This window comes from Cyprinodon variegatus, unplaced genomic scaffold, assembly GCF_000732505.1.
Source record: "Cyprinodon variegatus isolate N-32 unplaced genomic scaffold, C_variegatus-1.0 Scaffold1, whole genome shotgun sequence".
Taxonomy (NCBI): domain Eukaryota; kingdom Metazoa; phylum Chordata; class Actinopteri; order Cyprinodontiformes; family Cyprinodontidae; genus Cyprinodon; species Cyprinodon variegatus.
In genome coordinates, this window is record NW_015150454.1 from 3,227,341 (window position 1) to 3,239,756 (window position 12,416).

The 12,416-nt window shown below is 35.3% G+C and overlaps 1 protein-coding gene across 1 annotated transcript in view; it reads right to left on the reverse strand.

The window, feature by feature from the left end:
* Positions 1-4,017: 4,017 nt before the first annotated feature.
* Positions 4,018-12,416, reverse strand: part of LOC107089680 (zinc finger matrin-type protein 4-like) — a 92,939-nt gene continuing 84,540 nt past the window's right edge. The window contains exon 7 of the mRNA XM_015382631.1: positions 4,018-7,960. Within this exon, the coding sequence (XP_015238117.1) occupies positions 7,939-7,960 (22 nt within the window). The 3' untranslated portion in view covers positions 4,018-7,938. The remainder of the gene's footprint in view (positions 7,961-12,416) is intronic.

Consider the following 12,416-nt stretch of genomic DNA (forward strand, 5'->3'; position numbering starts at 1 on the left):
GTAAACCCATCATGACAGTGTGGACGGGGCCTATGTTTCTCGGCTGGCCTGGGAGCACCTTGGGATTCCCCTGGAGGAGTTGGCCTAGGTGGCTGGGGTAAGGGACGTCTGGGCCTCCCTACTGAAACTGCTACCCCTGCGACCCAACCCCAGGTAAGCAGAGGAAGATGGATGGATCAACATTCAGTAGTATAATGTTACATTTTTATTCCATTTGTTTGTACTTATTTAATGTTTCTTTTTTTTTATTGTATTCTGTTTTCTATCATGTTGATTTGGTCACATTGTATGTTGTAAGGGGCTATATAAGACAAAGAGGGAGAGGAAAGAGAGAAAGAGAATGAGAGAGAGAATATTCATTTTTACTTTTTCTATGGGATATGGTTTCCATTTTTTGGACAACATGACAGACGTGAAAAATGTGGCACAGTCCCCCACACATTAGGACATCTGGTCATCATACCTGGCTCTCAATATTCTATTTAAGTGCCTCTCACTACTGAGAAATCCTTGCAACGTCAAGCTTTTCAGAATCTGTTTATGCCCAGTCTAAAATAAAACTAAATCAGACTCTCTGTGTTATGTTCCATCTGTTCCTCTAACTGTTTGAGGTGAGCTTAGATTATGTTGTTGTAGTATATGTGTGCAATATAAATTTATGTTGTGGCTAAATAAAAACTTCATGGGAACAAATTTGTATTTCTTGTAGATGGCATATGGCTCATTGCTTTATAAAGATTTGATCCAGGCCTATTTTAAAGTGGAACAAATGTATCATCTAATGCAACTTTATACTAAAGACATTTTTTACCCATGAATCTTTGTGAATTAAATCATTTTTATTGTTTGTTTAGGTCAATAAATTAGTGTCCAAAAATATAATTTCGTGCAACTGTAATTTATCTGAAAATGAACCAATTTCTTGTATAAAGTTAAAGTAAAAGCTAAAATAAAACTTTTAGGGCCTCGTTGTGTAATTCAAAGTGTTGTGTGTTACACTGAATGTGTTTTTTTTTTTTTTTCCACAATGTGTCCAAGAACTTCCTGTTCTTTTTTTGTGGTGATTATTTGATGGTTACACCACTTTTTCTGTAAATTATAGGTTTAATTTGTCAATATCATAATCCCTGCAAATTAAGATATATTTATTACAAATTTTGCAGAGCATTGATATAATAATGGCAGGTATAATATATGCATGTATGCAGAACATATTGTCTGGATCAATGGGCTGTTTTACTGTGACCGAATATGCTAATTTCATAACCCCATATTCATTGTATTATTCCTCCATTATCACCTAATGTAGAATGTATCTCACTGAACCTCCTGCTAGTGTTTGTTCTATTACCTTCCAATCCAGTCCAGTCTGGTGTGGCAAGGGTCCCCATTCCAGGCTTTTTGATCCCTCTACACTCGTTACCATAAGAACCTTGCCCTTTTTGGAGTTCCATTAGGATTGTTGAAGATTTTGCAGTTTCAAGACCAAGAGCTTTGGATTTTTGTTTTGTTTTCCTTGGATGATTCTTTTTTACCTATAGCAGCATTCATTTATTTATTTATGAAATTAAAAAATTGTAACTTTTAACATCCTGCCCCTTTGTATGAGTGCTTTTCCTTGATGGATCCTGAATGACAACTGGTTTATCTGTCTTGTTTCTTCTGGTTAGCGGGTTACAAGCTTTTACCTGGTCCCAAGCCAGAAAAATCCCCCTTGACTGCAGAAATGCTGCCACCAGTTGCTTGGGTGAGCCCTCATCCAGCTCCTTGCTATGTTCTGCCCTGTCTGCTACTGCCTTTGCATATGATTTGGGTTTAAAGTTGATAACATATTTAATCCCTGTGTTTTCCTAAAGGTCTGTGACCTGACATTCAAGGAAGGCAAGCTGCTTTTCCTTCTCTGCATATTACGTAAAGAGCACCTTGACCTCTACAACCAACTCTGACATGTAGAAACTTCCTCTCATTGGAAGTCCAGTAGGTTTTTTTGTGATCATCCATTACCAGGGTAAAGTTTTCTCCTCTCGTTTTTATAGTGTGTCCCATTGGTTATAATGCAACCACTCCATTCACTTAGGCATCTTAATGTGGTGATCTCTGGCAGCATTTTATATGTAGAATCAGAACGGAAAAGAATCAGTATTATGAAAAAAAGAAGCTGGTCTGCTTACTGAAATTGCTGGTCTACTGGTATTTTCAGTTCAATTTCAGTAAATGGCATTTACATGGTAACAATGCCTAGTTCTAGGAGGAGCATGACTATGGCTATGTTCACAGTAGAGCCTGAAGGGACCCAAATCCGCACATATGCGGATTTGGGTCCCTTAATTTTTTGCACATATGCAACCTGTATCTGATCTTTTAATGACAGTCTGAACAACACAGATCCGATTTTTTCCAGTGCGACCCAGACCATGGATATGTGGTCCTGAATCCGATACGAATCTGATCTTTTCAAATTCATTCATCTAACCTGAACGTCATTAATACTCAACAAAGGTCACTATTCTGCATCTTGCTACGCAGAAGCGAGGAGAAAAACAAAAACCATGGTGAAGACCAGTCTTTTTTTTAACAATTTTGAAAAGACAGATTTTTTTTTAAAGTTGGTAAAGATTGCTTGATGCGCTCCAGCACTACTATGCATGTTTAGTTCGGTAAATATAGAGCACACTTGCTTGTGGCGTCATTGCGTTTTCTACTGTGCATGTGGGACACTTGCACTGTATTAATACAGTTCACACAGGAGATCACATACAAGTTGCATATCTTTGGAAATGTGAATGGCAACGCAAAAAAATACGGTTTCACAAAAAAATTGGAATTGAGCATTAATGCCTGGAATGTGAACCTAGCCTGTGACTTCAGCAACCTTTGTTGGTCAAAGATCTTTATCAAAGGAAAGTAAATTTTAAATGTGGTGGATATTTGGAAAATGAATGTTCAGCTGACTGATGTAAATGTACTGCATTAAATAGAAACCTTGTTAGATCTATTGTATAAGATCCAATGCATCTTTAAGGCAATAGAGTCCATCGTATTGTTGCAGATGTTAACCTAATATGATATAGTACTTAATAAAGTGATAATGTGTATACATTAAATTTCAATAATATTTTGAATAAGAAGTTATAGATATAAAAATAAGGATAATCTGAAATAGTTATGGACAGGTCTAAGCTTGAAAAAGAAAATACAGTAGATTTAATAATACCAATAAGTACATCAATAGATTTTGTTTAGTATTACCATTTTTGTGGGTAAAAATGTTTTTTGCTATCTCAATGTCATCTAAAAGATACATTGAAAGTGATGAAAATCATTTAAATTTGCACAAACTTTAAGGTGAGCTTGCATTTGTGAAAATAATATTTTTAAAATGTCTTCATAGAGTTGCAAAAAAGAAACAAGAAAAACACAGAGGGTGTGCTTTGAAAGAGACAACAGATATAGATGTCAGTTTCATTGTATTCATCATCAGGTGTGTTTACAAATGTGCTCATAGTACACATCTAACAAAGAGTCTCTCGCTGTCAGTGTAGGTAACAGCTTCACAATACTGACACCCACTGAAAAGCATCTTATCGCACAATTTCTACTCATAGATAAAGCTCTCTCATATATTATGTAACATCTACTTGTGACTCATGGCACAGTTGGCCTTTCACAAAGGCTGAGATACTGACACATATCTACTGTAAGTAAACCACTGCAGGAGAAAGCAGTCAGAGTAAATAGACATAAAACAGTCTGATGCACAAAAATAAAAAACAACAATAAAAATAATATCTTGTTTTTGCACATTTGTTAGAGCCAAAAAAGACACAGCAGTATACTGGATCTTTTTTGGGCAGTTTTCTGACTATCCAAGGGGATGATTATTCAGATATCTTTTAGTGAACTTCTCTTATCACAAATCCTATTAATAAATATGTCCACTTGCTGGATATTGGTCCTTCATCTTGACGGTTAAAGTTTATTAGTTTCACAAACTAAAAAAAAAAAAAAAGTCAAGCAAAAACAGAAAAAAAAAACAAAACACAAACAATGATATTGTTTTATTCCAGTGCCTGCATATTTTAGTTCTGATCAACATTATATGAAACTTTATTACTCTTTGATCAGTGCACATAAATACCAAAAAACAAAAACAACTCTTCTCAAAACTCAAAGTCCCCCCTGCAGATTTTGTAAATTAACTCATCTTTACTCTTGGATAATCTGACTCATTTTAATCCAAACTCTATTGTTGTTAATATTACATAATGATTGCATAAGAAATTTTAACACATCAATGCTGCTCAATGAGAAAGACAAACAGATGGACAAGAAAAAAATATTTTTATCACCGTAAAAAGAACAAAAGAAGCCTCTCTTTAAAGTTTACACACACTTATAACAGCAGAAATGTCCTTAAACTTATTTTTTTACAGGGTGATATTATTAAACACATTGGTGTTTTGTTATTGAGGATTGTGGATCTCCACCCAAGCAAGACCCAGAGTCCTGCCTTTAACAATAAAACAAGAAAAAAGCTCATGTTGCACGCCAATCATTTTAATTTTGCCTAATTCTATTTAAATCAAAAAACAACAGTGGGATTTTTTTACCCTGTAAGTTGTTTTCTAAAAGGCCCTCATGGTCAACCCAAATGTCTTCTGAAGTTTTTTTTAAGATCAGGGGAAACAAATAACTTCATTTAAGCAATACAAAGATTTGGAAGAAACTGAATAAAGACTTTTTTTTGGTTCCGGGATACTCATGCATTTGATGAAAAACATATAGTGAAGAGGAACACCTCAAACTTTTTTATCTTTTCCTCTGAAAACAGAAGTGTGGAACTGTGACACAACTTGGTTTTCAAACAGGTTAGTAATGCCAAAAAAAAGCATCAAAGATTTTCACTAAAAATGGATGAAAGAGGCCAAAGTAAATGCTCTTACATAAGTCCTATTGAAACAAAAATGAAAATATAATAATAATTTTAAGTGAGTGCATCTAAGTACTATCATGTAAGATAGTTTGTCGGTGGTTAGAAAACAATCAATCTTTAAGATCATTGATATGACCAAATATTAGTTGGATCTAATATATATTTATATTTGAGCCTGTATGTACAGATGGAGATTCAACCATTTTATTTTATTTTTACCCAAATACTGCTTTTGAAAAGGATGTTATGATAAATGATTAAAAGGCAAAAAAATGAAAATAAATAATCCAATTTCTGCCAATAAGTATCTGTAAACCTTTCCCTGGAACAATTATTATGTCTTTTTTTCTCTAGCTCACAGAAAATAAATGTTACTGCTACTCACCAAATCCTGTTTTTTACTCATTGTGTTTGATGTTGTTTGATGATTAAATCTAAACAATAATTTAAACTGCTAAAAGTGATCTCAGTTACATTGCAAGTATGTGCTGTATTGCTGTACAAAGCTATTCCTAAAGAGCAGCGCTAATATCAAAACACGCGACAAGTAGGCTTAAAAAAAATAACATCAATGCAATGGTTGCATGCATCGAAAACAATCCCAGTATTAGTGCTACATGAGTAGGGAGGGAAGCTTATTTTGCTCTGGCTATACCAACGGAAAAAAATATAGAAATATTATATACATGTTGCCCTTTACAAAGAGAGCTTCTGTCACCTCCAACCTGCATTTGACATCAATATTTAGTGCAGTGGGAATGTTTTCAACAGAAGATGATTCACAGATGGAACTCTGAAAGTCTCTTTGCTTGTTTTCCATTTTAACTCTAGATTCTGATTAGGAGGGATACATGAATGGAAAAGAGACCATCCCATAAAGACTGACATGCATTGCTGTATTCAAAACAAAAATATGTTTTGTTTGAATTGTTGGCAAGTCATGCAGTTCGTAGTGGATGAGGTCACAAGGGATTTCCTTGCCCTTGGACTTCAGAGTCTAGGCCTGAGTACGTTTTTATATGGTTTGAAAATGAACCGGTACACACCCGACTAATATAAGCCATATCACAGCATTACAGTGCCCTGTAAAAGCATATATAAACCCTTAAACTGTTTTACATTTTGGCATGTGAGAGATATAACATTCCATGCTTTTATTGTTTTTTCTTAATTTTTTTATGATAAACCTACAAAAACTATTGCATTACTGTAAGCAAAACAACATTAATCGAAGGTTTCCAAAATCTGAAAAGTGTGGCATGTATATACTTCAGCTTTACTGAAGATAACATCCCTAAATAAAATCTGTTGTGACCAGTTTCTCTATGGAGGAAAGTAACAGTAACACTGTAAAAATGCAGCTGTTCCAAAAAAGCCTCAGAAAACATAAGTAAGCAAAAAGCATTATAAACCCCGAAGAACAGAAAGGTTAAAGATGTGTAGAATTTTAAAGCAATGTTATTTCATAATAATATTACAAATATTACAAATCCTATTGTCATGGTTTTAGGTTGTTCTTCAATTTACTTTCCTGCTACTCCCCTCTTAAATTTAAAAATCTTGTCTTTTGAATTTCACCTAAATGTAACACATTTTATTTGCAAAAATCAAATATTGCTTAAAAGGGCATATTACATGAAAGTCTAATAACATCAGTTCAAATATGAATTATGTGAATTACTTTAGAATTAGTAGTTTAAAAATACATAGGGGCGATGCACACAATAGAAGACGTCAATTTGCGTTGCCATTTTTTGGACATTTTTCCCTAAGTGAAACAAACTTGTCATTCTTTTGCATATACTTGTATCTGAAAATGTGTTGCCAGCTTAAAAGAAGCAAAAACAACTAAAGATCAATCTACCTTCTCCTTTTTGTTGCAATGGACCATGTTCTGCAACTGAAGAGGGAGAATCTGTTTACATAAGAAGTGTTGTCTCTACAAATCTGATTGATGTTGGCTGTAGACCAGGGACCACAGCCAACAAATGGATGGGGGGACTCTTGTCTCCAAGCAGCAGTACTGGTCTTTTTGACCTACATGCAAAGAATGTCGTTATAAATGGCCTGCATATAAAATCTACAATATATGCACGCTTATAGAAACACTACACATCTATTCACTTGTTTACAATGTATGTAACCCATTTGTTAATTATGAGTGGGTCTTGAACTTATACCTGTTGTTTTTGACTATTGTTCTCCCTTTAAGTAACATCACTTGATCAAGCCGTTTTTCAATATTCAAATGTCGAAGCACCAAATTCAGTATCAAATCAGAAATGTTAAAGTTGTATGGGGACATCCCTAACAGAGAGAAACACATTGTGCAGATTAATTACAAATTATTCAGCTCTCTCTTGGAGTGGAAAGGTGGTTTAAGATAAATGATTGACTTACTGAGGCTTAATAAACATGTCACACTTTAAGATTTTTACATTTAAAACAATATGAATTGTGTTAACCCCTCCCACCTCTCTGCCCAATCCATTGAAATATGTGGTCTTAGTTTAAAAGAGTGAGGGCTTTAAATGCTTTTGCAAGACACTATATTTCAAACACATAAACAAAGGATAAACTCAGTCTTAGATCACTGTCAGAGCACTTAGGCGAACTCTAGTCACAGAGTTATTAGTACTCATGTGATCATCTTAATGGTTATTACCAGTCTGGATAATGCAGTGACATCAGTTAAATTCTTGATTGTGATTCACAGAGGAGCTACATGGTAATCCTCAATCTGCAGGTCTTCCTCAGACAGTTCAAATACTACATACCGAATGTAGAAATAAACAAACAATTATGCCCTATTCCCCCCATCTCCAATCATACACACACACTAGAGATATGTGCATAGATGCCACAACACACACCTTTACAAACACACCCACACACTAACATACACACTGTACTTAATCTGTTTTCTGGCACTAAGTCCTCTTTTTATTCTGAAGTTGTTTATTTCACTTTGTCTTCATTGCTTCCTCCTCCCCGTGTGGTCTGACTTACTGCTGGTGTTGCTTTAGGCTGAAAAACAAAACACAGGAAGGAATTTGTTAGTCTTGTTCAGCAGATTTGACAGGCCATGGCCTTTTTAAGCACATCAAGCATGAAACTCAGTGGGGTGAATAATGTATTTGTTTATTTATCTGTAGGTCAATTTGAGAATTTAATTACAGAGAAGATGGCAAAATAAAACAGTCATCATAAGTCCTAACAAGACAAATGTGCAGCGATATAATACTGTAATTTTTGCATTGCTGCTACTTCTTATAACCAGCTCCACTTAAAACGAATCCACTTTGCTGAAATATTACCAGAGCTTGGCAATATGCAAAACATTAACCAATACTCCTGCTCCATAATTTTCCCATAATGACAGTCATCTATTATGCCTGCTATTTGGCTGTGCTCCAAATTAAGACAAAAGAAATAGATAAGAGCATAAACCCTTATGTATAGTACAATATTTGCTGTGGATTTGGCCTTTATCTCCCACCACTAATTGTATTTCACAAAAACAGCCTCTGTGGTTGCATTCTGTGGCATTATCACAATGGAGTGAAGCATGTTGTGAGTCAAATAAGCCACATTCAAATAAAAAAAATTAAAAAAAAAGTTGAATTGAAGATAGAAGGCATCTTTGTATTAAAGAGGCCACACACCATGGGAAATCCAGGGATTCAGAGACACCTTTTGTATGGAGCATAAAACAAATGTATTATGTGTTATTTATCTCTGGAGAACTATTGTGGAATCAATCCCTTGCCTGGTCTATGATGTTAAAATTAGCTCTGCCAATGAGATTATGCTTTTAGGAAAGTTTGTGTGTCTGTATGTGTGTAGAATAACCATAAAGTTATAGATGGATTTAATGGAATTGTTATCAGAGGTGTCCCTTGTGACAAAGACCAATTCATTTAAATTTTGTGTGAATTTGCTATACTGTAAGTGTAAGTCACAATTTGGGGCCAAATTTGCAGCTTGGCGGAGGGTCTGTGCTCCCTGAGTTTTTTGCTAGATTTTATTATCATAGAGTTATCCGTTATTCTCAGTGTGAGCTTATACTTATCTCCCTTCACTTTAGCTGAAACAAACAATATCAGACATGCATGGGAATGGGATCATTCACTTTAAACCTGGTTGTCAATTTGAGTTTAAATTAAAACATGGAACACAGACAGTATTACCAGTTCCAATGGTTTCATCACAGTCTTGGGTAAATCATGAGTCCGTTATAGTGTGCCCTTATAACCACTGTTTGTGGAAACAGTTCACGAGATCATGAGCTCCATTCATGAGGTCATGAGCTCCATTCATGAGGTCATGAGCTCCGTTCATGAGCATGGTAAGGCAGTTGTTAACTGAAATTCTTTCTGTCCTTTTTTTTTTAAAGTTTGATGTATCTGTTTTTTTGTTAAGCAATCAGCAAATATATCAACTGAACCTAGAAAACTTGTAACAACGGAGGAGCTAAGATGCAGCACGTTTGCCTGACAAAATCGAACCAGCCTGATGGTGATCAGTGCTGTCATCAGCTTGGTAAATTCACTCTGAGCCTGTTAACAGAGGCTGACGAGAAACCTATGTGCAGATGGAGATGATTTTATATTTAGCTCTGTGTACGATCGCACACAGATCCTTTTACCCATTATTTCAGGTGGTTTTTTTTTCCACATTAACCTGAAAATGTTCTCTTTTTTTGTCAGTTTCCATAGAGACAATATTGCATTTTTTTTTAAGTAGTTTATGGAACGTTGCTTTAAACATTATAAAACGTCAATATATAGCTTCTGCTTACACAACAGTCGTTTCTACTGACTTTGTAATTTAGTTTAAAAGTTAACCACATTGTATAAAATAGTTAGACTTTTCTTTGTTGGCTTTGATTCAGAACAAACCCATTTATATTAATTTCTTCCATGACCTAGAACTCAGGGATTTCCCTCAACATTGACAGACCATTTTAATGGCTTCTTTCATTTCAGACTAAGATTGAACATTCGGTTACAATATGAATGGTCACAGCAGGATCTTTTAAATGTATTCTTTTCATAATTTTGATTACCTAAGATTTTTAAATTTAGATTATCCTTGTAATCAACTCTCTCAACAAATTTTTGTATGATGTCTCACAACTGTGTGTTGTTTTATGGATATATTGTGAAGTTTAAAATTTTGCAAGATTAAAGAAGAATGAGTCAAAAATGCATTAATGTGCTTATTATAGCCAGCTTTATGAATGATCATGATGTAATCATTCATAAAGGCTTCCAGCAGATGTCGGTAATCACACCTAAGAATTGTGTTTCATTTACCTGTTCCACCTCTACTCTTTTGACTTTCACAACTATATTTCCATTATCATTTTCAAGTAACATGAATTTAGTCTCTAGAATCAAAGACAATTCTTTTTATAATTATATGATATCATTCAATAGCTGCCAGAGGCACTCACTAGTAAAGAAGATATTTGTATCATCTGCAAACAAAACAAACTTGAATACTCTTGAAATTGTAAACATGTCATGTATGTAGAAAATAAACAGTATTCGGCCCAATACTGATCCCGGTCTTCGGATGGAAAACATACGTTAAAAACAAAAGTCTTTAGAAGGATTTGAAGTTCAAAACATTTATAGACATTAACAGGCACATTACAATACATCTTCGAATGGATTTGGAAAAATAAATCAGATTACTTTTGGACAGAAGTGGAAACAGTGCTATATAAAGGAATTTATAACTAAATATTTCAGTCATCAGCCCCTTAAACCCCTGTCACCCCTTGAAAATTTAGCCAGTGTATACTTGACATATGAAAAAATCTGGCAAAAACGATGGCAAAGGTTGGATAAGTACCTTTTGTATAAGTTATGAGCACGCTGAAGTACACTCAAGCACGCTGAATTGTACAGCAAGTACGTCGAGACATACATTGGGCAAAAGTTACATGTAAGTTATTTGATCATTGATATAACTTAAGTCGAAGTTACTCATAAGTTGTGGTGTCTCTGATGCATCCCGTCACCTGCTCTATTACACTAAAAAGCATTGGGTGAGGGTCTGTTATCCTTGCAGTGGAGCCAGCTTGTTGTCGTGGATGTACGGCAGGTATGATACAACCACTGTGCCCGGATGCATCTCAACTTGTTGTGTCGATCTGCCTTGCTGCCTGCCCTGACCCTGCACATGGCCCCGACCTGCAGTCAGCTAGGGGTGTCTGGCATCTGGGCACTTGCTAACACATGTACAAACTGCCTGGGTAATTTACCTGATGGCTATTGTGGAAGGATATTTTTCCTTGGCTTACTTACGAGATAAAATGTTTTGAGTGTGCCTGCCTGAATAGGAGCGAGTTCAGAGAAATCCTATACCAGCCCCTATGTTGTAATGTTTAAGGTAGGGGGGACAGAAAGCAGATGCCTCCTTACTCTGGACAAGGATGAAGGGAAGGTCGTGAGAGATAAGAATAAGTTCACACAGCCACCTTCATGCCGTGAGCAGGAGACCTGTTCTGAGTGTTTATCTGGCTAAAATGTATGTCCTTGATAAATTAAAATGTTTTTTTCTTAGGAATAACCAAATGTTCAAGTGTGAGAAAGATCTTTATGCAGGGGGTGGGTTTGTTCCCCTGGGGGGAAGAGTGTGTGTGTAAGGTATGTACTGAAATGCCTCAGTCAGAGAGCGCTATCTCTCTCCGTCCAAGGACGTTAAATAAATTTGACATTATTTCTTATAAGAAATGGTTCTGCCTCAGTTTCCTAACTTCACACTATCAATATGCTTTATTGTACAGTAATGGTTTATGGACTTTGGCTAATAGTATGTGAAGGCATATAAACATGCCTATAGAATTTCTTTGTGAAAATTGGTAACATAGTTGTGTGTAATAGTTTTTGTCTTTATTCTTAAATAAGCCAACACTTTAAAGAACTAACTTGACAACTTTTATAACAATACAGTGTAGATCATTTTTGATGATCTTTGGCCAGTTTCATATTGATGTATGAAACAGATTTCTCCTTTGTGCTATTAACTCAACAAAAACCACAATAAAGCGGTATTTGTTGTTTAATGTGTGCCATAACAGAATTATAAATAAATACAAAGAATATGGGGTGTACAGAAGTTATAAAAAGAAAATTACAAAATCACAGAAAACAAAAAAATAACACATGCTAGAAAAAAGGTAAGCTAAAAGTAAAAATGCAGGAACATATACAAAGTCAAGCTGAAGGTGGAGGCAGAAAAAATCTCATGGTCTGTGAAATAACAAGCTGTTAATGGATTAATCCAGTAATCTGTCCCAGGGTCACATACTGTATGTGGAATGTAAGATATATGAGGAGGAGGGTGTGACAGTGGGTTCAAAGAAAGTGCATGTGCCTTTATTAACTGCTGGAGGTGTTCTGTTGATGTGAAGGTCATTTTTGCTTGGTGTGACGGTGTGTGTGTGTGTGTGTGTGTGTGTGTGTGTGTG